Genomic DNA, 27,949 nt, shown 5'->3' with positions numbered 1-27,949 from the left:
GTCACTAATAAATCCAATAGGGAATTCAGGAGAAACGTCTTTACCCAGAGAGTGGTTAGAATGTGGAACTCGCTACCACATGGAGTGGTTGAGGTGAATAGCGTAGATGCATTTAAGGGGAAGCTAGATAAACACATGAGAGAGAAAGGAATAGAAGGATATGCTGATTGGGATAGATAAAGTATTGTGGGAGGAGGCTCGTGTGGAGCACAAACACCGGCACAGAGTGATTGGGTCAAATGCCTTGTTTCTGTGCTGTAAACTCTGTGTAATGAAAAACATGCACCATTTTAGGTGCCATTGGGAGCAAGGACTCACCGTCCGCCATTTTGACTACGAGACACTTTAAAGAAAAACACCTCGCTCTTTATAAAAAATACAGGCTGCAACTTTTCTTTTAACTGCAAATTCCCTGAAGTACTTCATACAAATAGAAAAAAAAAAATCCACACACACATTGTAGAAATCAGGCGCGTCGTGAATGCGTCACTGCGCAACGATGCGCCTCTCCAGTCTAGTGAAGCGAAGGGCCGCCCCACGTCACTTCCTCTTCCGGGCCGCCCTGCGCCGGTGGGCCGTGCCGCCGCCTTCAACTTCTTTCTGGAGGATCTTTCCGCCCAAAGCCCCGTCCTTGGCGGCGGCCGCCCGGAAACCGGAGCGCAAGCGCGGCCTCCGGGCCGCCACCGTTCCCGAGTCGGAGAGAGACGACGGCCCCCTCAGGTGGTGGAGCAGCTCTTCCTTCTCGGGGGCCCGCCTGCTCCGCGGGCCGACGTACACGTTGAGTTTGCCAAACGGAGACTCGGGGGTGTCTCGCCGGAGTGGCGACAGTACTATGCTCTTGTGCTCGGAGTGGCGCCGGGGCGGAGGCCCGTCGGAGCCCATCAGCGACCTGGACAGCGGAGTCTGGCGGGAGCTGGAGCCGGTGCTTTTGGATGGGCAGTCGCTGCTTGGGGTCCCCCCCAGTGCCCGTTCTTTGATCTTGGCCGCGCCGCCCGGCCACGGCGTCGAGGAGGTCACGCTGCCGCCGTGCAGGAGGCCACCGTTGGCCTTCACCCGGGGCTTGGCTGCTCCCGACTTGCGCTCCTCGGCGGGCCGCCCCATATTGATGTCCGGGCTGAGGCTCCTGAAGAGCTGGCGTACGTGGTGGGACGAGCGACTCATCCGCTCGGCGCTGAAGCTGCTGGGCGGGGTCTTCAAAATCCTGTTGGTGACCGGGTCGTAGTACTTCACCGGGGACTTCTTGTACTTGTACTTGGTTGGGCTGGCACCATCTTCCGAGGCCTTGGAGTTCTTCTTGCCTTCCCTGGAGGTGGCTTGTGCCGCTGACGTGAAGTCAGGCGAGGAGAGGACGTATATGACCGTCCTGGGCTGGACCGGGCTCATGATCCTGCTGTAGGAGCTGGGCAACCTCAAGGAGCACAGCCTGGTTTTCATATCAGACCTCTCTTCCTGCTCTGGCTGAGTCCAACTGTTCTCCGGCTCCTGCTCCATTCTCCTGGATTTCTTCTTGACGACTGGGTAGGTCACGTCGCTGGTTTGGGTGCCGTGACTGACTTTGACAACCTGGCATCTGGATGCCAAGCGACAGTGCCTCGGGGCCGGCTTCTTGCCCAATACCGGCTTGCACAGAGCAGGGGCGGGCTCAGCCTCATCGTTCCCCTCTTGCAAGCGCGGCACTGCTTCAAGAATGGGCACGTCGAGGCTGCTTTCAGCCGTCACCTTGGACGTGTCTTTCATGTCAGATCTATGCTTCTTCTTTTGTTTCTTTCCATGGTTGGCCAAAGACTCACTATCAAAATAACACAGATATCGCCCCTCCTTGAACTCTTTCACGAGAGCTTCCACTTTCAGATCATCTTCTGCCATGATTTCTGACCAAGTCTTTCCAGCAAAAGATGCAGGCACATACGGTAGCGACCGGAGCTTCCGCTCGATTTCAAGGGGTTGCATTTTTTCTTCAACGTGTTCCACTTTCGCAAAGTTTCCTGAAGAGGCGGGATTTTCTTCTTCCATTTTGTCACACTCGTCTGGTTGGAAATGCAGGACCGAGCTCAGCTGCGTTTTATAGCCACGGTCTTCGAGGGTTATTTGGGTGTCCGTAAGTGCCTCCAAATCCTTGACCGCTATCCTTGAACAGTCCTTCTCTACCTTTACAGAAGCATCCCATTCAGAGCTGCTGGTAGACTTCATGTGTCCCAGTTGACTGCCGAGAGAACAAATGCTGCCGCCAGAACTACACATGTCTTCACCGGTGCTCTGGTGGTGCCCTCCAGATTTTCTTTCATTAGAGAGGGTTAAAGACAGCATTTTCTTGAAGCAAGAAGTTGTATCTCTTATTGCCTGTCTGCTGCAAACCATTTCGCAACTGTTTGTAGGTGTACAAGGGTGGTGATCTCCAGCAGGAGACCGTTTCATACCTGGAACACTGCTCTGCAGGCCTTTCTCCATTGTTTTCCTTTGCTTTTCAAGCTGACAGTATGTAGACCTTCCTTTCACCTCCGCTGCTGAATTTTCACTGTCACTGTCTTGTGGGTTTAGTCGATGCCTGTTACAATATTTCCGAATGACACTCTCTATGGTCTCGGAGACCAAATCCTCTATGCGGTCTGCAATTTTGGTTTCTTTGAGAGTACTCAGGCAAGTGACGCTGTTCCTGTTCTGTGGCTTGCTTTCCTCAGTTTGGCTTGGCCCACCAGTACACCGCGAGCTACTAGCCGCTGCGTAGTCCCTGAGTTGAGGAAGAGGATGTCCCGCTATTGTGCCCTGAGAGTTAACATTGTGGAGTTGGGAAAATCTAAAAGCTAGCCCTGAGGAAACATTAGGAAAGTTCATTTGAGCAGACGTAGGACTGCAATGTTCATGGTGCACACATCTTTGAGGGATGTGAGTGCTGACAGCTAAGGGCTTATTGTGGTCCTTTATTCCTTTCCTTGGTGCTGCCTTGTACAAGCCCAAACTCAAGGGGTGTCCTTGCCTCTCCATTTTATTGCAAGATAGGACGGCCTCACTCACACCTAAAAATGCAGTTCTGCGTAACACTTTACGGATAGGGGAGTTGATGTCATCCAACTGCTCTCTAGATGATGGCTCTTCAATTATGGTGTCTTTTCTATTTACTGGATCCCCAATGGGCACTGAAGATACAACGCTGCCTTTGGCCCGAATGTAACTCGTGGCGTTCTTCCCGATCAAATGCGCTGATCGGATGGACTCGTTATCCGTGCTAGGTAACTCCTCTCTGGTCCCAATGGTCTCCTTGTCATCTTGATAAGAATGCATGTCTGCAAGCTCCTTCTTGGGAACAAGCGGGGCGCTAACTGATGGTAGGTCCATGTACGTTGACCTGAGGAAGACAAATAGATGTTAAAACAACCCTTCCGCAAGAAATTGGGATCATTTGCTTTCTTGGTTCATGTCAATTCCAGCAGAGGAGCAAATTGGTACGGCAAGTTGACAAGCCAGCCCATTGCAAGTCCCACCACAGAAGTACACTTGATTGAGCATCCTACTTCAGCCAGGGCGTCTGCGGGGTACGCCTGGCATTGGTGCCCCTCAGGAAGTGCCTGGCATTGGTGCCCCCTCAGGGAAGAGTGCCTGACATTGGTGCCCTCTAACCCAGCTCATGGACAAAGACCGAAACGGAAAGGATTTGCATTTATAAAGCACCGTTCATGACCTCAGGATGTAAAGCGCTTTACGTCCAATGAAGTACTTCCAACACAAATCAACGTTTTGCTTTTATTTTGTTGGGACTAGGATGAATTTTGGGATACTGAGCAGTTCTTGTATTTTTCAGGCTATTACATACGTCCTGCATTCTTGGAAGCCTTGACAAGAGATAGGAAGGTACTGAGCGTTTCATCCAGGGGTTATTTTCAGCTTTGACCTCTGGTTGGATTGGAGTTACCTGCTGCTGGAGGCCTTACAACTTGGCCAATACAGAGGCATCAGGGAGCTCGGCTGCCCCATTTTCAATCATTTGTACCTTAATCACATCGTAGTTTTATCTTTTATGTCGGTGTTCTAAAAATGCGGCAGCTAACAAGCGTTGACAGCGGCAAATGGCTGCACACGCCGAGCATCACAGAAACCTACTGTATGGCGAAGGGTTAAGGGATTATAGACCGACACGTCTAAGGTTGCCTTTCATTACCTGTTGTCTTTGTATCTGGAGGGATGGTACTGTATGACATCCTGCAGGAAGCGCTCCATGAGGCTTTTAGCCGCTACCTGATTCCTGGACTCGCTGGCAAACTGCCTGTGCCGAGTGGTCTGGAGGTGCTGAACCAAAAAAAGTGCGGTCAATCAAAGTGAGCGCAACTCAACTCGGTTTTACTATAACTTAACCCCCCTCCCCTTTTTCTTTGCAAACTCCTCCCTCCCTCCCTCTCTCCCGAATCTTGCTGGGGTACGGTTCAATGTGTTCCAGCAGCGCTCTCGTTTAAATGCCATCCTCAACAAGCGCCACTAGACAGAGCATCGTTGGGCTGTTCTCCTCTTCTCTCCCCAGCCGATCCCGGTCTCTCATCGGCTCTCCAACAGGTGCTGATGGACAGCAATTAGAACTGCTGCATTTAGCCCTTCCCTCGCCCAGAAAGCCAACTGTAGCCCCCCCGCCGAACCCTCAAACAGCTGCGGCAGCTGCGATCAGCGCGGGTTGGAAACCGAGCTTGGGGACTTGCTGGTCTGTATGGCTCAGCTACAAACTATCTTAAACCAACTTAGCCATCCAGTAGGAGAGACCTCAAACTCTTTCCTCCCCTCCCTTCCCCCCCATCACCCAGATAATTTTAACCTAAAATTTTCCTGGATTCACATTTCCTCCACCAGGAGAGCAGTTGACGATGCCTTCGCAGGTTGGTCACGAGCTACCAGCCAGGCAGAACACTCATGTCCGACCTTCCTCCACCTGAAGGATGCCCACTAAATTGGCTTTATTTTAAAACAACTTCTCAGTGACCCGTCTATGCCTCCTAAATTTTCGTGCTCATCGAGGAGAGGGTTGTCAGCACTGGGAACTGAACTCTTCCTATTTCATGCACTCTGGGTTTGGCATAAGTCAGTTGCAAAGTAAAGCTCCCTCTCCTCTGTCCCAACCTCTGAAGAGGACTGCTACTGCGCCAGTGTAGATTCACCACGCCCCCACCCCGTACTTCCCGCTCCAGCAATTCCGTTGGCTTTCTGTGCCAATCAGTGCCGAAAAGGGACAGTTTCATATTGTAGGCACCACGTCCACTAGGAACGGGATTGAGACAATCCAATCGCATTTTGCGTAGGACCCTTACAGCCAGCAGAGGGGGAAGACTCTCATCCCATCAGTCCGAGCTGGATTTGAACCCAGAGGCGAAAGGGCAATGTGTGCGACCTACTGCACCACACAGCTCCCCCCTCCCCCAGCTTCCCTTCCCAGTCCAGTCCTAAGAGTGGGAATGCAGCCAGACGACCAACTCCCAGGCCTTTAGCAATGACCAATGTGTGACACCGGGCTAGTTGACTCACCCATCCCCCGTGGGAACCAGTGTTCAATCTCCCCACATGCCCCAAAATGCTACTCCACCATCTAGCCTCGCTTCTTCAAATGTTTAGTACCTCCCCATGACCATGTGCCTGAAGCATTATGACCATTATGACTCCAGTAAAACCAAAAGACAATGGCTGAAAAGCGATCTTATGAAAATCTTGTGGGGAGCAGGGCAAGAAAGGACTTGCATTTATTACAGCGCTTTTCATGACCTCAAGACATCCCAAAGCGCCTTACAGCCAATGAAATACCTTTGAAGTGTAGTCACTGTTGTAATGTAGGAAATGCCGCAGCCAATTTGCACACAGCAAGATCCCACAAACAGCAATGTGATAATGACCAGATAACTGGTTTTCATGATGTTGGTTGAGGGATAAATATTGGCCAGGAGACTGGGGAGAACTCCACTGCTCTTCGAAATAGTGCCAAGGGATCTTTTATGTCCACCTGAAAGGGCAGACAGTGCCTCGGTTTAAAGTCTCATCCAAAAGACAGCACCTCAGCCGGCGCTGCACTCCCTCAGTACTGCGCTGGAGTGTCAGCCTAGATTTTATGCTCAAGTCTCGATTGGGACTTGAACCCACAACCTTCTGACTCAGAGGCGAGAGTGCGACCTGGACTTTTCATACGAGCATCTTCAACCCCCGTAGAATTGACAGACAATGGATGGAAAGTGATCTCATGAAATTCTTGCAGGGAGCACAGCAAGACAAAGCATAACGAAAAAGCAGAAAAGAGGAAACCAGGCCACAGGCAAATGGTCCTCATCAAACCAGAATTCCTGTTCTAATTTATACAGTATGTGATTATATGGGTTATTCGCTGCAGCATAGACTGTAATTGACTCCCCAGCATCTGAGTTATTCTTTATATAAGAACCTGTTGGTTATTCTCCGATAACATAGGCATCGAGAGGCCAATTTTCATGTACTGGCGTTAAGTCAGTCCTAAATGGTTCAGAATTGGTGCAAATCTCACCAGAATTATAACAGCATTCAAATTTCATGGGTTGGCCTTCTTATAGAATTATTCACAGACGCAGATGCAAGGGTCCCACACTAGGGTTGATTTTCACTGCCTTCACCCGGATCAGTAACGGCCTCAAAATGGGGTTACCGCCCCCCCCTCCCACCTTAACAGCGATGCAGCTGGCTCCATTTTGAAAGAAGCCCACCACTGGGTGTCCAAAGCGAGTACTGTTTCAGGCAATAGGTCCCCTTTTAATATGAAAATCAGGGTCCTATGATGTAAATAGGACCCCGATTGCCATTCCAGGTTGGAACTGGTCAGAGCCTGCTCGTCTCTCAGCTAGTCTTCCTCCATACATGCGTTCCCAGTGGGTTCCTCTAGGGCCCACAAAAATAATCTGAGCCGGTGGCCAAACACCGCCCCCCACAACAACTTCCCTTGCTGCCAGGGGTCCTGGCCCGATTTTGAGGCCTGGTTGGCATCCCGCAACTCGTTTGTCTAACTTAAATGAGGCCGGGGCCTCTTCACCGGGGGAATGGGCGGCCAACTAGCACGCTCGGGGGTCCCTCGCCCAAAGATCAATATAGACCCCTTTGTGTGCAGGCAAATATTAAAAGGGATGCAGATAATTAAAGGGTCAGAATAGCGGGAACAGGAATCCTTACATCTTTCGGAAAGGTTCAAAAATGTGCCTCACCCCATGGGCAGCCTTTGACAAGTTTGAAGGTTGGGAGGGCAGGGGGGGGGGTGGGGGGACGCGGAAGGAAGCGAGAAAGAGGGCTAAGAAACGACTGGCAAAAGGGAAAACAACATGCAAACGGGAGTCTGCAGGCAAGTGAAGGGCAGCCCAGCACCCAGCCCACTGTTTGATAGCCGCTGACGTGCAGTGGTTGCTGCAAGTTTTGCCACCCCAAAGCATCGTCTCGAAGTGAGCATGCCTGGAAGGAGGCGGAGGAAGGCTTGAGGCAGCGGCTGCCCAGGTATCGGCGCGGGCTATGCCAGCTCCTTACGGCAGACTGCACAACTCTGCTAAGCCGGTCCCACTGTTGCCAGACAGATGACTGCAAATGTTGTCTGTGGTGCTTGTGGCAAATCAGGTTGTGCCAACGATTCGATTGCTGTGACACACCTTCTTCCACACTAAACGTTGTGCCAGATGGTTCTTTAGTCAGGCCATCACACATATCTCTACCATCTGGCCTACTGTCACAGCCTGCCTAGAGAGAGCTGGAACTGCCACTGAGGTGCACCCATCACTGCCCACACATGGCAGGTTGGCACAGAACACCTCTGTTGCCTGGTATCCCTCAGCTAGTCTTCCTCCAAACATGCATCCCCCGTGGAAAACCCATTGGTAGCCAGGAAGGCTCAATAAAGCCCAGCAAGGGGAGAATTATTTTTTTTTTTTAAAAAGTGGCCTTTGTTTTTTTTTAAGAACTTATCTTGCCCTTCAAATGAACTCCTGCCTGCAGATGATCCCCTTCTACACAGGCACGAAGAGGACTGTACCAAGGCCAAGAAAAGCCACAGGAGATGTTCTGACATCACTCCCGCCTCATGTGAATAGAGTGAAGATTCCTCCGCCTGACCCCAGGCCCAGTGGAAGTGTGCGTCGCACGGAAATGAGTCAGAGAGCCGATGGTAGCGGTCTACACCCGTTCCGTTCCATTACACCCGGCGAACTGGTGCACACAGACATAGCAGACAGGAAAATCAGCCCACCTGCTTTATTTCCCAGTGCACAAGAGTCGAAAAATATTTTTACACAGCTGGTCACTTGAACAGTCATTTTCATGTCAGGCTGCTTCCAAGTCCCTACAAACCCATTTCCATACTAGACACACCGGCCCAGCACTACCACTAAACATGCCTCTCTTTCCACCCCCCCCCCCCCCCCCCAAATCCCGAAGGCATCATTTCTTCCTGGGGTACAGCTCTTCCATACCTCGGCCAAGTGGCCATTCTTCATGCACAAAGCCAAGGCGGTGAGTGTCAGCAGTCTATTCGACCATGGTGGGGTCACAGCAGAGCCCAGTGAGGTCCTGACTTGATCCTCAGAGCAAAACCTTGGCTGATTTTCCACCTCTCTGACTCAAGAGGACTGAGGCCAGCATAAAAGCTGGTCCGTAGAAGAGGAAGCAATAGGTCCAGGCTCGGGCTTGCACAGTCAAACCCTGCCGAAATCCAGCTTCACTTCACCGAGGAAGCCAATATTAGCAGGATTATAACTAAAACCAAACTACAGAGATAAAAGAGAGACCCAGTTTTAAAGATCTTTGGAGCACGACCCCATTTAACAATCCATTCAGAAATTCAGTCTACTGAAAGATGTACCCAATCATGCGGCACAGAGCAATTAGACTCTGGGAGCAGCTTGTATCTCCAGACGATATTTAACAGTGAACTGATTAATGAAAAATGGAATAACTTGATCATTTTTATTTTTTACAAAAGTTAACTTTTGATATAAACTTTTAATTGCAAGTTATTGCCTGACTTGTGGTCTGCCTGGCACTTGCTCTTCATCTGTCCAGAGGTTGCACATTGGCCTGCTCCCAGACCACTGCCAATACTACCCCCCCGCCAGCTGGCAGGAGATGCCTGGTATCATCCAGTCACGACTCGCCCTCCTGATGTTCCCCTCTCTTCCGCAAGGAGGTGCTGCGGCCTCTGTTGGGCAACATTCAGAGTAGAGAAATCGGGAACATTTTCTGTTTGATTCAGGAAAAGAAAGAAAGAACTTGCATTTATATAGCGCCTTCCATGGCCTCAGGGCAACCCAAAGTGCTTTTGAGACACATTCACTGTTGTAAGGTAATATGGCTGCCAATTAGTGCACAGCCCCACAAACAGTAATGAGAAAATGACCAGATAATCTGTTTTAGTGATGTTGGTTGAGGGATAAATATTGGCCAGGACACCAGGGAGAACTCCCCTGCTCTTCGAGCTACGTGTTATGGGATCTTTTACGTCCATCTGAGGGGGCAGATGGGGCCTCAGTTTAACGTCAGCCAAGGTTCACTGTCTTGATTGTCATCCAGTGACTCTTATTGGAAAGTTCGCCCATGTGTCAACTCGCTCTGATGCCCCCATGGTAAGTTGGCCTGCCAACATCACCCTCTAGGCTCCCACATGGGAGAGCGGCCACTTAGACGCGGTACAAGAGGGTCACAGGAGCAGTATCCCAGCAAGTCAAGTGCCTTCAGGATAGGGTTGTCAACTCTGGTTGGACATATCCCTGGAGGTTTCATCTCATGACCTCCTGCATCCAACCGCCTCACCCAGTCAAACAGCTTTATCCGCCCCCCCCCGCCGCCAATATTTTTATAACTAATAAATGAAAGTGTTCAAAGAAAATGAAAAACACACCTACAATTCTTTTAATGCCCCTATGATTTTTGTCCTGGGTTGCTTGCAGAAGTGTCCTGGAGCCTCCAGGGCAATCCTAATCCAATTGGTGACCCTGCTTCAGGACAGAGGTGAGGGAAAAAATGGAGTAACAGCTGTGGAGCTGCTGGAAGCCTGGACTAAAAAAAAAGTCACATTTCCAACCAAGCCTCATAAATACTGAGACACTCCTCCCAGTTGAGGTCAAGAACCCTTTTAAGCTGTATCTATTTTTTTAAATGAGAAAAAAATATGGGTTTTCCTCAAAAATTATGTTGAGATTATTTTCCACAGGAAAAAACTCTAGGACAATGGTGGATCTGCATTTATACAGCTCTCAGTAACGTCCCAAAGTGCTTCGTACACAGTGAATTAACTTTGCAGTTAATTTTTTTTTTGGTAAAGTTGCTTGAGGGAGGAACGTCAGCCAGGACACCAGGAGAAATTCCTGCTCTTCAAACCTGAACCATCGGAACAGACAGATATGGGCTTATCCAAAGAACGGCAGCTTTGACAACAAAAGAAAGAAATTACATTTATAATCGCACCTTTCACCATCTCAGGACATCCCAAAGGGCTTTACAGCCAATGAAGTACTTTTGAAGTGTGGTCACCTTTGTAATGTAGGAAACGCAACAGGAAATTTGCACACAGCAAGATCCCATAAACAGCAATGAGAGTAGTGATCAATTAAGTGGTGATTTGGTGCTTTTGGTTGAGGGATAAATATTGGCCAGGACACTGGGAGAACTCCCCTGCTCTTCTTCAAATAATGCCACAAAATCTTTTATGTCAATCTGAGAGGGCAGACGGGGTCTCGATTTAACGTTTCATATGAAAAACGGCACCTCCCACAGTGCAGCACACCCTCCACTGCACTGGAGTGTCGGCCTAGATTTTGTACTCAAGTTTCTGGAGCGGGACTTGAACCCACAACCTTCGGACTCGGGAGCGAGTATGCTAGCACTGAGCCACGGCCATATGAACAAGTATTGCTGGATTCATTTTTTTTTAACGTAATGACAGCGAGACTCGACCTTGAATAATAAAACCATTATCGTACCCGTACCCAATCCTTACCTGTTCCAGACAGGTGTACAGCTCCTGACAGCAGCCGCAATAGCCTCGCCTGCTCTGCCCCGGGAACGCCTCAGGAACAGGCCGCTCCGCACATGGTCTGTCGACGCTGCAAAGACCAAAAGCAGAACACTAACGGAATCAAACACACATCACGCAGCAAGCTGACGCGTGCCAAGCCAGGCAGGGTTTTAAGTAGACCCGCTAACGGATGGAACAAAGCACAGGCAAAGGATGAGAGAGCTGCCCGTCTGACACTTTTCCCAACAAGACTGCACCTCTGCTGAGCATCATTATGCGGGTACGGTGGTGTAGTGGTTATGTTGCTAGACCAGTAATCCAGAGAAATCGAGTTCAAATCGGCAGTTTGAGAATTTCATTTCCGTTTAAAAATAAAATAATGGAAATGAAAGGCTGGGATCAGTAAAAGTGGCCATGAAGCTGTCGGATTGTCGTAAAAACCCAACTGGTTCACTAATGTCCTTTAGGGAAGGAAACCTGCCGTCCTCACCCGGTCTGGCCTATATGTGACTCCAGTCCCACACCAACGTGGTTGACTCTTAAACTGCCTTCTCAGTTGTATCGCCATCTCAGGATAACTAGGGATGGGCAATAAATGCTGGCCTTGCCAGCAATCCAGAGAATGAATAAAATGAAAGGTGAAACAGAAAGCAGGGTCCCAGACGGAACAGTTCTATCACAAAGAATCGCCCAGACACACAGCACTTGGTTTAGCTGTGCCCTAATGCACTGGGCACTTTTCTTCCACTATATAAAATATAGAAGTCGTAATCACTTCCATGGTTTATCCTCTATCACTACTGTATTGCCACTCAGTCGGTGCAGTTTTCTGCCCTTCTCCCCTGAAGGCACCGATTCCTTGCTGGGCCACAGTTCAACTGGTGTTGGATGCCGAGTTTCAAGCGGACGATCTTCACATGCGAGCATGGACAGCGAGCGCCAGCAGGGTGGGATACGTCAGAGCAGAGTCCCTTCCTGTCCTCACACACTTTCTAGCTGTGGAGGGAGGGAGGGGGGGGTTGCAACAGTCAGGAACAGGAAACTCATCTGTTTTTTTTGTTTTGCCAGTTTCCCTAGTCCGGGTTGGGTGGAGGATCTATGTTGAGTTCAGCTAACTAATCACGCACCAGCAATTGGGCCCGGGACCTTCCTGGAGATAACCATGCCATAGCTGACTTAACGCTTTGGGCTCCCTGCAGTTGCACTAAGTGTTCCATGTTGTACTCACTTTGATGAACACAACATGCACAGTAAAGTACGTCAGCTATTATCCTTTATTCCAAAAAGGGACATCATTGCTCCTACTGCAAAATAAACAATTCAATTGAATCTCCCCATAGCTCCTAAAGGATGTTGATTTTCACTATGGCCCGAGACAGTCCCCTCCAACAGAGAGAATACACCACCATTTTCTTTTTCCAATATCCCGACACAGTGAAGGGTGATGGTACTGGGAAATACAGCACTTTACACTGTGGGCAACCAATGTCAGCACCTGGCACTGGCAAGTCATGCCGAGGAGAGTTAGATGCAAAGTAAAGCTTCCTATATACTCTGCCCCAATGTGTTTAAAGAAAAAAAAACACCCTTACTGCACAGATGACATTTTTCCATTTCTCACACCAGGTAGCCTGTGGCCTCTGTGAATGAAGCTGCCAAGCCAGTGCCAAATTAAGGGGCAGTCTTGTGCCATGAGCCCACACCTACTAGGAATTGGGTTGGGACTGCTCAAAGCCATTTCCTATAGGACCCTCACAACCAGCAGACAGAGAAGACCAGCCTGGATTGAAAGGGTCCCAGAGCTAAACGATCTGGTGACTAACCCACTGCACCATCCAGTCCCTTCAAATGCCATCATTCTCTAATAAAAAATATTACAATCACTGCCATTTTATATCCCTTTCCTTTATGAGGATCCACTTGTTCTTTGATATTTTATACAATGTGAACGATCCCCATCAAAAAAAAAATCCTTTGATAGCCATTTCCTTAAGGCAGTTGAAACTGCAGTGATTTTCCTACCTTAACCAGCTAACTCCAGGATTTGGTATCAGCCTTTTAATTCTGCGTAGTGTCTATTTAACCAGCTAGCTCCAGGATTTGGTATCAGCCTTTTAATTCTGCGTAGTGTCTATTTAACCAGCTAGCTCCAGGATTTGGTATCAGCCTTTTAATTCTGCGTAGTGTCTATTTAACCAGCTTCCTCTCCCAACACATCACAATCCCCGTTTGTTTGCCATTTGTCCTGTAGGGTTGTCCAACTTACCCGGTACGGTCGTCCATCTTTTTGAAGCACTCGCTCACTCCCCTTTGTGCATCTGTCACAGATCAAACAGGAATCAAACATTATTATTGAATTCTACTCATCTTAAGAACTTGCTGGTTACAAATTCAGGTCTTGCCCGTAGACATCCCCTCTGGTGCGGTGGTGCCAGTAACCTCCAAGTGGTTGGAGCGTCTTCTGTTTAGGGGTGTACCTGTACTGCCCATTATTTAACTATATGACAGTGCAACCCAGGGGCGGAACAGGCCCCCCACCTTTGTGAAGTGGATAGTTGTGAATTTCACACATATATCCTCAATGTCGTAGAAGGCAGAGCAAGGAATCACTTGGTAAGACATGGACAGATACAAATTATTTGTATTTCACAGTGAGTGAACATAAGAAATAGGAGCAGGAGGCCATACAGCCCCTCGAGCCTGCTCCGCCATTCATTAAGATCATGGCTGATCTTTGACCTCAACTCCACTTTCCTGCCCGATCCCTGTAGCCCTTGATTCCCCTAGAGACCAAAAATCTAAAATCGATCAGAGTCTTGAATATACCGAATGACTGAGCATCCACAGCCCTCTGGGCTAGAGAATTCCAAATATTCACGACTCAGTGAAGAAATTCCTCCTCATCTCAGTCCTAAACGTCCTTATAGAATCATAGAAAGGTTACAGCACGGAAGGAGGCCATTCGGCCCATCGAGTCCATGCCGGCTCTATGCGATAGCAATCCAGCTAATCCCATTCCCAACCCTATCCCCATAGCCCTGCAAGTTTTTTTTTACTTTCAAGTACTTATCCAGTTCCCTTTTGAAGGCCATGATCGAATCTGCCTCCATCACCTCCTCGGGCAGTGCATTCCAGATCCTAACCATTCGCGGTGTAAAAAAGTTTTTCCTCAAGCCACCATTGGTTCTTTTGCCAATCACCTTAAATCTATGTCCTCTGGTTCTTGACCCTTCTGCCAATGGGAACAGTTTCTCTCTATCTACTCTGTCTAGACCCTTCATGATTTTGAATCCTCCATCAAATCTTCTCTCAACCTTCTCTGTTCCAAGCAGAACAACCCCAGCTTCTCCAGTCTATCCTCGTAACTGAAGTCCCTCATCCCTGGAATCATTCTAGTAAATCTTTTCTGCACCCTCTCTAAGGCGGTCACATCTTTCCTAAAATGCGGTGCCCAGAACGGGACACAATACTCCAGTTGTGGTCGAACCAGTGTTGCATAAAAGGTTCATCACCTTCCTTGCTTTTGTACTCATGCCTCTGTTTATAAAGCCCAGGATCCCGCATGCTTTTTTTTAAAAAAAAGCTTTCTCAACCTGCCCTGCCACTTCCAACTATTTGTGCACATATATCCCAGATTGCTCTGTTCCTGTACCCCTTTTAGAATTGTGCCCTCTAGTTTATATTGCCTCTCCTCATTCTTCCTACCTAAATGTATCACTTTGTATTTTTCTGCGTTAAATTTCATCTGCCACATGTCCGCCCATTCCACCAGCTTGTCTATATCCTCTTGAAGTCTGTCACTATCCTCCTCACTGTTTACTACACTTCCAAAGTTTTGTGTCATCTACAAATTTGGAAATTGTCCCTATACACCCAAGTCCAAGTCATTAATATATATCAAGAAAAGCAGTGGTCCTAGTATCGACCCATGGGGAACACCACTGTACACCTCCCTCCAGTACGACAAACAACTGATCACCACTACTGTCTGTTTCCTGTTAATGAGCTAATTTTGTATCCATGCTGCTATTGCCCCCTTGGGCTTCAATCTTGATGACAAGCCTATTATGAGGCACTTTATCAAACACCTTTTCGGAGTCCATATACACTATATCAATCGCATTGCCCTCATCGACCCTCTCAGTTTCCTCATCCAAAAACTATCAAGTTAGTTAAACATGATTTCCCCACCACAGAGGTTAAACTGACTGGCCTATAGTTGCTGGGTTTATCCTTACACCCTTTTTTGAACAAGGATGTAACATTTGCAATTCTCCAATCCTCTGGCACCACCCCAGTATCTAAAGATGTTTGAAAGATTACGGCCAGTACCTCAGCAATTTCCACCCTTACTTCCCTCAGCAATCTAGGATGCATCCCATCCGGACCGGGTGACTTATCTACTTTAAGTACCTCCAGTCTTTCTAATACCTGCTCCTTATCAATTATTAGCCCATCCAGTATCTCAACTATATCTTCCTTTACTGAGACTCTGGCAGCATCTTCTTCCTTGGTAAAGACAGTTGCAAAGTACTCATTTAGTACTTCAGCCGTGCCCTGTGCCTCCATGAGTAGATCTCCTTTTTGGTCCCTAATCGGCCCCACCCTGCCTCTTACTATCCGTTTACATGCCTTTGGAAGACTTTTGGATTCCCTTTTATGTTGGCTGCCAGTCTAGTCTCATACTCTCTCTTTGCCCCTCTTATTTCCTTTTTCGCTTCCCCTCTGAACTTTCTTTATTCAGCCTGGTTCTTGTGTTATCAACCAGACATGTCATATTCCCTATTTTTCTGCTTCATCTTACTCTCTATCTCTTTTGTCATCCAGGGAGCTCTGGCTTTAGTTGCCCTACCTTTCTCCCTTGTCGGAATGTCCCTAGACTGTACCTGAACCATCTCCTCCTTAAAGGCTGCCCATTGTTCAACTACAGTTTTGCCTGCCAATCTTTGATTCCAATTTACCCGGGCCAGATCTGTTCTCATCCCACTGAAATTGGCCCTCCTCCAATTGAATAATCCATGACTATGGAGACTGAGACTATGTCCCATAGTTCTAGACTTTCCAGCCAAGGGAAACAGCTTCTTAAACCCTGGTTAAGCCCCCTCAGAATCTTATGTTTCAATGCGGTCACCTCTCATTCTTCCTAACTACAGAGAGTATAGGCCCATTCTACTCAATCTCTCCTCATAGGACAACCCTCTCATCCCAGGAATCAATCAAACATGCAGAGCATTGGCAGGGATCCGATTAATTTAGTTCAAAACAGTGCAGCTTGTCTTCACATAATAATAAACAAGCCTCACTTCCCCACATCAGTGGGTCATCTTAACTTGACTTAAACAAAATAACACCTAACCACTCTCGTGCATGCTAAACTTCTTAGCGTGGGCAAAGCTTGCCCTCGCAATTTTCTGTTGAAAGCTCGATCACCTTCACTGCTTTGCTGGACCTTAATGCCCTTGCAGTATTCGATTAAAAAAAAACCCAGATTGACTGCCTGTGTCTCGACTTATGTTTTCTTTTATCACTATCTGTTCAGAAGAAATTGAAGACTTGCCAATACAATGGGTTGAGGTGTTTCTCGTTTACTGATACAAGCTAACAAATTGCTTGTTTATAGTTTTTGAGGAAAGCAACTCACATTAGCACATTAACCACCTAGGTATTTCCTTTCCTCACAAACTTGTGTGAACACTTTTCTTTAAAAATTGTAATTTCAACCTCGCCCCCCCCTCCAATGCTCTCTGTAGTCAAAACAATTCTGAAAAGTAACGTTACCCCCTCCGAATTATTCTCCCCCCAAGGCACAGACTCGTACTGAAATATGGTTGTGTGGTGGCAGCAGCCCTCTGGTACCTTGGCCAAGTTTCATAGGAATAGGAGTGGGCCATTCAGTTCCTAGAGCCTTTTCCGCCATTCAATAAGATCATGTCTGATCTGTATCTCAACTTCATTTATCCGCCTTGGTTCCATATCCCTCAATACCCTTACCTAGCAAAAATCTATCAACCTCAATTTTGAAATTTTCAATTGACCCCCAGCCTCAACAGTTTTTTGAGGGAGAGAGTTCCAGATTTCCACTCCCCTTTGTGTGAAGAAGTGCTTCCTGACATCACCCCTGAACGGCCTAGCTCTAATTTTAAGATGATGTCCCCTTGTTCTGGACGCCTCCATCAGAGGAAATAGTTTCTCTCTATCTACCCTTTGAAATCCTTTAACCATCTTAAACACCTCAATTAGATCACCCCTTAATCTGCTATACTCAAGGAAATACAAGCCTAGTTTGTGCAACCTGTCGTCATAATTTAAACCTTTTAGCCCCGGTATCATTCTGGTGAATCTGCGCTGCACCCCCTCCAAGGCCAATATATCCTTCCTGAGGCGCAGTGCCCAGAACTGAACGCAGGACTCCAGATGGGGTCTAACCAGAGCTTTATACATTTGTGAGCCTAGAGTATCAGCTTGGTCCAGCGGTAGCACACACTTGTCTCCACGTCAGAAGGCTGTGGGATTAAGCACCCCTCCAGGCCTTGAGCGATAATCCAGGCCGACACTTCAGCGCAGTGCTATGGGGAGTGCGGCATTGTCAAAGATGCCATCTCGCAGATGCGACATTAAAGTGAAATCCCGATCGGCCTGTTGAGGTGGATGTAAACGCACTGGTGGTACTACTTGAAGAAGAGCAGGAAGTTCTCCCATTATTCCGGTCAACATTCTTCCCTTAACTCAACATCACCGAAACAAAAACAGATGAAGTGGTTATTTAGCTCATTTGCTGTTTGTGGGACCTTGTTGCTTGGTTTGCCTACAGTTACTTAACTTCAACAAAGAAAAAAGATAATTGGCTTTTCGTGAAAGTTATTATATAAGCAAATTTATGCACCTCGTGGATGTTGGCAGGCTGTTTTACCAAAGAGCCCATCACATCCTGATGTCCACATGTTCTTTTGGGCAGGAATCACTGGACAGTGATCAGGACCCTGACTTATCTGACCCCTCCCTAGCCCTGGTGATTTGAGCCCTTTCTGCCTGGCTCTGTTCAGCCAAGTCATTAGAGAGCTGGGATCAAACGTGGCTCAGTGCGGCATCAGGCTGTGCATTTATCATCAGGGAAGCTGCTTCTGGAAAATGTAACCATTTATGTATTTAATAGAGCGGTGTATAGATGCCAGCCATAGCTCAGTGGTAGCAATCTCGCCTCAGAGTCAGAAGATTGTGGGTTAAGCCCCAATCCAGAGACATGAGCATAAAAATCTAGGCTGATACTCCAGTTTAGTACTGAGGGAGTGCTGCACTCAGGTGCTTCGGATAAGATGTTAAACCAAGGCCCCGTCTGCCCTCTCAAGTGGACGCAAATGATCCTGTAGCACTATTCGAAGAACAAGAGAGTTCTCCCTAGTGGCCTGGCAAATATTTATCCCTCAACCAACGTCACTAAATCAGATTATCTGGTCAGTATCACATTGCTGTGCGCAAATTAGCTGCCGCATTTCCTACATTATAAGTGACTACACATAGAATCATAGAAGTTTACAACATGGAAACAGGCCCTCTGGCCCAACATGTCCATATCGCCCAGTTTATACCACTAAGCTAGTCCCAATTGCCTGCACTTGGCCCATATCCCTCTATACCCATCTTACATCAAAAGTACTTCATTGGCTGTAAAGCGCTTTGAGACGCCCTGAGGTCGTGAAAGGCGCTATATAAATGCAAGTCTTTCTTTTACTGTATTATCAAACTGAATCTCTCATTTTAGGCATAGCTTGAAAAAAAAACACATTTTACCATTTGTAAAATTTTTGCCCTACAACATGCTTGAACTAAGCTAGAACCACTGCTTAGCCCCCAATCGGCAGCCCCATCAACCAGACAATCAGACCACCCTCCTCCATCCCCCAGCCGGCACTCTCGTCCCAGCTGGTGCTGTGTTGCCCTGCTCTGTCTCTGAGTGAAGTCCTGGGTCTCTGCCTGGTATAGGTTTCACTTTGGCCTGTGCCTGTTTAGACACCGGGCACTTTGCGAGCGTTGGCGAGTTATTTTTAAACCTGGCTGCAGCGGGGCTTCTGGTTAATTTCCTCACTATCATTACCAACTGAAAAGTAATGGGGTAGATGTGCAGGAGATATTTCCATTTGTGTGGGAGACCAAAATTTGGGGTCCAAAATATAAGATAGTCACTAATAAATCCAACAAAGAATTCAGGAGAAACTTCTTTACCCAGAGAGTGGTGAGAATGTGGAACTCACTGCCACAAGGAGTAGTTGAAGTGAATAGTATAGATGCATTTAATGGGAAGCTAGATAAACATATATGAGCGAGAGAGGAATAGAAGGATATGTTGATAGGATTAGATGAAGAGGGGTGGGAAGAGGCTTGTGTGAAGCAGAAACACTGGCACAGACTAGTTAGGCCAAATGGCCTGTTTCTGTGCTGGAGAATAGGCCAATTTGTGACAAGAGCAACTTCTTTTTCCAACCACGGACTACAATCTCAGACAGAATATAGTGATGTCAACATCCAGAGGGGAGAAGAAACAATCTCTGGGCCTCTGTAATAAGGTCGTCCCCTTTTCGGACCTTTATTTTTCACCCCTCCCAACAATTGATCACTTATTACTACTAGAGCAAGAAAACAAATTAAAGATTACTACACTTCAAAAGCACTTCATTGGCTGTAAAGAGCTTTGGGACGTCCTGAGGTTGTGAAAGGCGCTATATAAATGCAAATTCTTTCTTCTCATATAGAATTAGTGGCACTGCCTTCCCAAACCAATGAATAATTTCCCAAACACACAACACAATTACATAAAACATGTCAGCAATAGATTGAGAATGAAAATGATGAATAGCTCGTCCCTCCCCAAACAAAGCTTTGCCAAACTTTTTCCCTAAAGGCAATGTCCCTTTGAGGCCAACATTCAATTGAGGGGTTTGTACACATTATATACAGGAAGCTCGAGTGGTTTACAGATGAAATATATATATATATTCATATTCATCTGTAAACCACTCGAGCTTCCTGTATATAATACATACACATCCCTCAATTGAATGTTGGCCTCCAAAGGGACATTGTCTGTCTGTCTACACGCACGCGCGCACACACACACACACACGCACACACACGAATAAAATGAAAGCAGTAATGAAAACACAAACTGCAGTTTACAAGATGCCACCATCACATCAGCTAACAGGTCTACCAAAGGAATTATGCTGCAGGGTCTAAGGCAGAATTATGAAGATATAAAGGAACTTAAAATTAATTCTATTAATATAAATAGCAGCTCCTATTCATCAGTTAAAACCAAGATATGCAAACCAGCACGTTCACAACTCCACACACACTGACTGCCTATCCTTGCCACCAGTGGTAAAAGCAGAATGGAAGTGAGAAATGTGCCCATGAAGGGGAACGGGGGTTACGACGGATGGACCAGCTTATCTACACGTGTACAATGTACCCCATCAATAGTGAAAGATTTTTGGACTTTTCAATACCAGTTTTAAGGAAACTAAAAGGATTGACTAGAACCCTGGATTTATTACCTGCTAAAGGAGCTGAGGGTGGTTAAAAGAACTGTTAAACTGACTGTTCAAGAAGGCATGCTGGGAAGGTTGACCACATGCGAAGAGTCTTATTCAGCAGACTGTCTAGAAGATTAAAGATAAGACAGCAGCTACACCATGAAAATCTGCAAGAAGCTATTGTAAACATCAGTTTGTGTAACCATAAGAGACAGAGACAGAATAGAAAGTTACTGGAAAGTGTGTTTTTGCCAGCAAAAAGGGTATGAAACCAGCCATTTTAGTAAGAGCAAGGAGACAGTCCACGCAGGATATCGATGGATTATTAACCTCTCAGCCACCCGATGCAGAAGAATTGGCCATTCTGAGTTGAGTTGTACTACTGACTTAAAGGTTGTATGAATCTCTCTCTCTCAATTAAACCTGTTGTGTTTTAACGTTAATAAAACCATTATTTTGGAAAAGTTTAAAGTCTTGGTTGATCTCACCTCTGATTACCCTAAAAAGAGTTAAGAGTGCAAACAAAAACCCATCAAGTTGCTTTTCATATGTTCTAAGCAGGATCCAGCTGGTGTGGAACGTTCACTGGTACACTGGCTTCAATGATACATTGGCAGAGCGAGTGAAAACAGCAAATCAGCCGGGAGTGGGTTCACGGCCTGGTGCCACCTTAGCCTTGTAGTTTGGAGGACGACCTTTACCAATAACTGCTACACTCTTGTGCGAGAAAGAGTAAAGCTGGCATTTAATACCCGAGACACTGGCCAGGATTGGGATTCATGTTGTTGCCCTTTTGTGTACACAATTAATGGCAATCAAGGTATATCCCTGCATATTGAACCGCAGCATTTCTGCTGATGCGATGCTTTCTATCTCAAGGGAGTTAATTAAGCGCTTTGGTTAAATAAACTTCAAAAGAGAAACCTAATGCATTGTTACTATTGAATGCCTGATACCTAATATCCTGAAACAGGCACAGGTAATGTTAGAAACAGCACTGCATGAATGCCGAGCTTTCAATTGACAAAAAGCATGTACTATTGTCACACAAAGCAGTATGACATCATCGGCTGTTGACACAAGGTGGTTAATGACCTCCCCGGTGGAGCTCATTTAATGGGTGCTCTCACTAATTGCAAAACATCCTACTTAGCCTTGTGGTTCAAAAAACATTGCTTCAAAGGGCAGGGCGCTGTGCTCCAATACAAAAAAGGAAAGAACCTATATTTATACAGTGCCTTTCGAGACCTCAGAACGTTCCAAAGCACTTTACAGCCAATGAAGTACTTTTTTTTTTTAAGTGTAATCACTGCTGTAGTAAACGCGGCAGTCAATCAAGTTGGCAGACAGGGACCTCGGTATAACGCTTCAGCCGAAAGACTGCACCTCCGACAGTGCAGCACTCCCTCAGTACTGCACTAGGAGCGTCAGCCTGGATTTTGTGCTTATGTCTCTGGAGTAGGACTTGAACCCACAACTCAGACGAGAGGGCTACCAACTGAGCCACAGCTGACACAGGAGAAGTAGTAACCAAAAATTCAAATTATGAATGGATGAACATCGCCATTAAAATGGCATATCCTCACATGTCTCTGTCTAAGTGCTCGCACACAGCAAAATTACGAGACTCATTTCCCATTTTATAAGACCTGTTGGAAATTTACTGATAAATGTTAAGAAATAAAATGCAAATAGTGATTGAAGGAGAACCGATTCTCCCCATAATGTTCCAGCAATTGGGGGAACAGCCAAGTGATTAAAAGGACCTGATTCTCCACTCCCCCCTCCCCGACCCTCTTATTTCTTGGTACAGATCCAGAGGAACTCCTTCAACCCCTCTTCAATGTTGTCGCCTTACCTCTTCACTCCAGAGTGCAAATGATTCATAGATTTGGCCCCGTTGGTACCTCACCCCAAGCAGCCATTCTTCAAGGTGATGGCCTGGACAACAAATATCAACAGGTTATTCAACAGTGAAGGCCATCACAGAAGAACTCACCCCTGCCCTCACCAGACACACAAGAACACCAACAGCAGGGTTACTGGACAGAGATCAGGATAGGACCTGGGATAATTTTCATCCACCCAGGCCAGGGATATTGAAGTCCACTGCAGCGCCCTCTCAGATAAGATCTGCTAACTCAAAACAGACCTGGAATAAAACCTAGAGCTTTTCTGCCTGTATGACTCAGTATCATACCATGTACAACCACTGAGCCATGGAATTATAAACATCATTAAAATCGCTCTCCCCATGAAATAGTCAATTTGTACCATTGCAATGTGAACCTATTCTATACAGAATTATTAGATTTGAGGGCAGCAGGGAGGCAGTCTTCAAGAATACCCAAAAATCTAGTCCAGTTCATATTGTATGCAAACTTTGTTGCCAGGTCCATTCAACCATATTGATGCAGGCCAGGAACCAAGCCTGGTTAGTCTAAGCCTGCAAATTACTGAAGGAAACCGGGTAAGAGTGCTACAAACAATACATTTATGAATCAAGTCTAAACAAATCAAAACGCTCAACTGTTTGACCAACAGTTATGCAAGAGAGCATGTTGCTGAAAACCCAACAACTTGTATTTATAAAGCACCTTTAACGCAGTAAAACATTCCAGAGCACTTCACAGGAGCATTATTAAACAAAATTTAACACCGAGCCACATAAGGAGATATTAGGACAGGTGACCAAAAGCTTGGCTAAAGAGGTAGGTTTTTAAGGAGCATCTTAAAAAGGAGAGAGGTAGAGAGGTTTAGGGAGGGAATTCCAGAGCTTGGGGCCTAGAAGGCTGAAGGCACGGCTGCCAATGGCGGAACGATGAAAATTTGGGATGGGCAGAATTGAACATGTGCAGAAATCTTGGAGGATTGTAGGGCTGGAGGAGGTTACAGAGATAAATGAGGGATGTGAACACAATGATGAGAATTTTAATTTCAAGGCGTTACTCGACTGTGGTCCAATGTAGATCAGCAAACACAGGGGTAATGGGTGAATGGGGCTTCTTACCTTTGGCGCTTGGAATGGACAGACAGTCTCGCTCTGTACGTGTTTATATATCAAGGCTGGAACAGCATATTTTAGCTTTGATTTAAACCTTTATTTTCTATTTTTTTTTTCATAATTCAAGGAAATTACAACATATTTTAAATTGCAGGTACCTTCTGTTGAAATTTTGTCTCAAGAGAATGTTCACAGTACAGGCATTCCAAACCCACATCGCATAACAATAGATCAAGAGAATGTTCACAGCATAAACATTCTAAATCCATGATACACAATAGACAAAAAGAGAATGTTCACAATATAAACATTCTAAACATGCACCACACATTGCCATAGAATCACACTGCACAGAAGGAGGCCATTCGGCCCATCGTGCCTGCTCTTTGAAAGAGCTATCCAATCAGTCCCACAGCCCTGCAAATTTATCCATTTCAAGTATTTATCAAATTCCCTTTTGAAAGTTACTATTGAATCTGCTTCCACCACCCTTTCAGGCAGTGCATTCCAGATCATAACAACTCGCTGCATAAAAAAAAAATTCTCCTCATCTCCCTCTGGCTCTTTTGCCAATTATCTTAAACCTGTGACCTCTGGGAACTGACCCTCCTGCCAGTGGAAACAGTTTCTCCTTAGTTACTCTATCGAAACCCTTTATAAATTTTGAATACCTCTATTAAATCTCCCCTTAACATTCTTTGCTCGAAGGAGAACAACCCTAGCTTCTCCAGTCATTCCACATAACTGAAGTCCCTCACTCCTGGGACAATTCTAGTGAATCTCCTCTGCACCCTCTCCAAGGCCTTGCGATTCTTCCTAAAGTGTGGTACCCAGAATTGGATACAATACTCCATCTGAGGCTAACCAGTGATCTATAAAGTAGGCCGAGAGGATGATAATAGTGAGATAAAAATTGAAAACCTATCCGGTTATATTTTTAAAATTTACCGTAACTAGAGCTAAAATAAGTCAATCATGTTTTCTTAAATCCCATGATAGCCAACTGGTTCCAGCACATTGGGAGAGCAACTTTATTTTAAAGAAAACCCAATTCTTTACTAGATCTAATTTGAGAGAGAGAAAGTATGTTCTGATGGCGGTGTAGGATATGGTATTACACTTGTGCTGATTGTAACCTCCTCACAGGCTTGTTGTCAAATGCAAATCACACCACATGGTCCACAGACATAATACACCACACAGCACGTTGTAGACTGTATCCACTACGTGCGTCATGACAGGCTTATGCCTCAACCACGTTAGCCATGGCTCTGAGCACTCTCGCCTCTGAGTCAAAAGGTTGTGGGTTCAAGCCCCACTCCAGAGATTTGAGCACATAAATCAAGGCTGCCACTCCTGTGCAGTGCTGAGGGAGTGCGACACTGTCTTCCAAACGAGATGTTAAGCCGAGGCCCTGTCTTCCCGCTCAGGTGGACATAAAAGATCCCATGGCACTATTTCGAAGACGAGCTGGGGAGTTCTCCCCAGTGTCCTGGCCAATATTTATCTCTCAATCAGCATCACTAAACAGATTATCGGGTCATTAGCACATCGATGTTTGTGGGACCTTGCTATGTGCACAAATTGACTGCCGCGTTTCCTACATTACAATAGTGACCACACTTCAAAAGCATTTTGGGATGTCCTAAGGTCATGAAAGGCACTATATAAATGCAAGTCTTTCTTTCAACCCCACAATTCAGATGCAGGAAGCAGGACTAATCTCTGCATTCCTTGGAACTTCACTAATGCATTAAAAAATTGTCTAATTTAATAACCCATTTCAATGCCAGGCTAAATGTGTAACTTCTGCAACTTACTACCTCTGTAAGCTGGTTAGGTTGGACCTGAAGTAGTGGTTAGTGCAGGGGCTACTTGTCAATTCGATAAAATGTGCTATGTACGCATTAAGATCCACCAAGCCAGACGCTCAAGCCAAACTGTTTTAAACAGCTGTACCTGACCATCATTTTTAAAATCACACCAATAAAATTTTCAAGATTAGATCTAAGAGTTGAAATCCCCTTGATCAACAAGTAATAGAAAACTCATTGTGAAATTCTGTATTCGGTGATTTCACAAAGTGAACTGCTCTGCATGCCGTTTGAGAGATTACAGCACATGGATCAACTAACATCCTGCATCTGATAACTGACTTGGGAGCAGCAAGTGCGTAATTCTAATCGACAACCCTGACACTGCAAAACTCCCGGAGCTGTCACTGGATCCCTGCCACCTTTCCAACATCGTTAAGAGGGCGCTGCAGTTAAACACAAGGATGAACACAGTAAGCTAACTGGCTACTGCACCCCTCACTCCAGTTAAGGCAGAAGGAAGGAAAACAGAGCAGCTGGGTTGGAGAGGAGATGCTAATGCAACAATCCGTACAGAAAAATAAATAACTTTTCAAAACAATGACTTCAAAAAAAAGGTAAATAGGATCAATTCAAAATACGATTTTTTTAAAAATTCAAAATAATCCTAACCACTACTATCACACTTGTGAAAATATTGGTCAATCTTCAGGGATAGACTGATGAATCTGCACTATATAGAGACGGTGTAAGCATTTAGTTTGAAAAGACTGAATAATTCGCTTGTCAACATATTAAAAAAAAACATTCAGTTGCAGGTTGTGAACACAGGATGCCGTGGGCTTATCGTTCACTGTTGCATGTGTACAGGCTCAGACCTGACAAATGCTGCTCTTTAGCAATGACAATTGCTCATTTTGTCTTTATTTAGAAACTGTCCTGTTTTGATAAAATACCCTTTAGAAAATACACACAATAAATACACTTTAGAAAATGCACACGTGGGTACGCTGACTCTTGCTCACCACGAGTGTCAGTTACAACACACTTCCCTCCCCCCCCCAAAAAAAGCTGACAGCTCTGCAGCTTATAGACAGATCTGGGGTTGGAGGAAAGGATTAAGATTCCAGCACGCAAGTCAAGCATATCAAAATAAATCCAATTCATTTTAATGCAGATGTATTATTCAGTTGCACTTGTTTTCACGGCAGGGCTCGCACACTTCCCCCCCCAAAGCAAACTCTTTTAGCAATCTGAAGACACAGAAACTGACACCATGTAAGTTGCAACATTGAAGTAACATTGGAAAGTGTAACTGAATGCTCGGGACCATGCGCTCCCCGCCACCGCTCCCACCCACCGGCCGCTTCTCACTCCCCTCACCCACCCACCCCGGGTTTATCCGTTTCCCCCTCCCCTTTACCGTGTATTCCGAGCGCGCCGAATCTGCTTCCACCCTCACGGTCAGAGTTCAATTCCTTCCTTCTCTACTTCCTGGCCACTTTTAAAGGGACAGCGGCCATTTACTGACCGCCGACGCCGAAGCGTGGCCGCGCCCACCATTAAAGGGATCCTCCAGAAACAGTTGATGTTTCCAAAAGGCGGGGAGGAACGCCCACTCTGCTGAACACTTCAAAGGCAGGCAGCGATGAACTGTCTGAAAAGCAAAAACAAAAGTGCCGATGCTGGAAATCTGAAACAAAAACAGAAAATGCTAGAAACACTCAGCAGGCCAGTCAGCATCTGTAGAGAGAAGAAACAGGTTAACCATTCAGGTGTGGGTCCTTGGTCAGAACATCACCGACCAACAGCAATGGAGGATCCATTTTAAAATGTATCGTCTGGCTCAGTATACCCAAATTCAATCTGGTCACCTCCATTTGAAACCATGCAAGGTTTGAAGACAAGCTGCCACTGACCGGATAGCGGGTAGTGTATTCTCTTTAACTTCTCCACATTCACAATGGTCCAGAGCAGAGGTTCTCCAACTGGAGATTTTATGGGGGTGGGGGAAGAGCACAACAAAGTTATTAGGGGGCACAAGGACAGGTTGGGATAATAGTCCATAGTCCATCCTCTCACCGATACTTTGAGTGACACATGGGTTTTTGCCCCTCAAATCCCAAGGTTACTGGCGTATAGTACCAAAGTATTATTGACCAGTGTACTCAGCTACCTGAGTGCCCCCAGCTCCCACACGTTATATAACTGACATAAGTGTGACGTTTGGCGTTAAATAGGAAACACGATCTTTTCTATTTGGACTTGGGATTCATATCTACTGGCTCTGCCGAAATGTATCGTTTGTGCTAACGTTCTTACTCGAGATAGCAAACTAAAATGCCGCTTGGAGACCAAACATCCTATCCTCAAAGCACGAGATTTTTTTTCCAAGCGATAGCTTTTTCAACTGAAAAGGACAGATAAGGGTAATTGAAGAACACCTGCTAAAGCACTTGAAGCATTCTATGCTGTCTCATACCAAATAGCAAGTGAAACATCTCAGACGATTGGTGGAAGTCTTCAACTGCCAGCAGCAATTGTAATGGCATCAATAGTATTGAGAAGGAAAGCTGCTGACCAGCTAACTCTCATCCCACTATCCGACAACACAGCTAACTGCAGA

General features: G+C 46.2%; 1 protein-coding gene across 2 annotated transcripts; it reads right to left on the bottom strand.

Annotated features, from left to right (window-relative positions):
- Positions 1 to 344: 344 nt before the first annotated feature.
- zdbf2 (zinc finger, DBF-type containing 2) lies at positions 345 to 26,819 on the bottom strand. 2 transcript variants are annotated; one of them, XM_067988100.1, is made up of 6 exons: positions 26,747 to 26,819; positions 22,364 to 22,446; positions 13,242 to 13,293; positions 10,958 to 11,063; positions 4,154 to 4,281; positions 345 to 3,343 (listed from the first exon to the last, which is right to left on the bottom strand). In XM_067988100.1, exons 3-6 carry the CDS (start codon positions 13,256 to 13,258, stop codon positions 541 to 543), a joined length of 3,054 nt encoding a protein of 1,017 aa, XP_067844201.1. In that variant the 5' UTR covers positions 13,259 to 13,293; positions 22,364 to 22,446; positions 26,747 to 26,819; the 3' UTR covers positions 345 to 540. The 2 variants fall into 2 exon arrangements, with proteins under 2 accessions (XP_067844201.1, XP_067844202.1); XM_067988101.1 differs by lacking the exon at positions 22,364 to 22,446 and having other exon boundaries at positions 26,747 to 26,793.
- Between the last annotated feature and the right edge of the window lie 1,130 nt (positions 26,820 to 27,949).

This window comes from Heptranchias perlo, chromosome 7, assembly GCF_035084215.1.
Source record: "Heptranchias perlo isolate sHepPer1 chromosome 7, sHepPer1.hap1, whole genome shotgun sequence".
NCBI lineage: Eukaryota > Metazoa > Chordata > Chondrichthyes > Hexanchiformes > Hexanchidae > Heptranchias > Heptranchias perlo.
This window is presented reverse-complemented; position numbering and strand designations above follow the sequence as displayed.

Bases quoted from the DNA above. Each gene is read 5' to 3' on its own strand.
- zdbf2 (XM_067988100.1), bottom strand. The intron at 4,282-10,957 runs GTAAGGATTGGG...TTTTTGGTTCAG, and splicing joins TGTACACCTGTCTGGAACAG to CACCTCCAGACCACTCGGCA. The intron at 3,344-4,153 runs GTAATGAAAGGC...TGTCTTCCTCAG, and splicing joins TCCAGATACAAAGACAACAG to GTCAACGTACATGGACCTAC.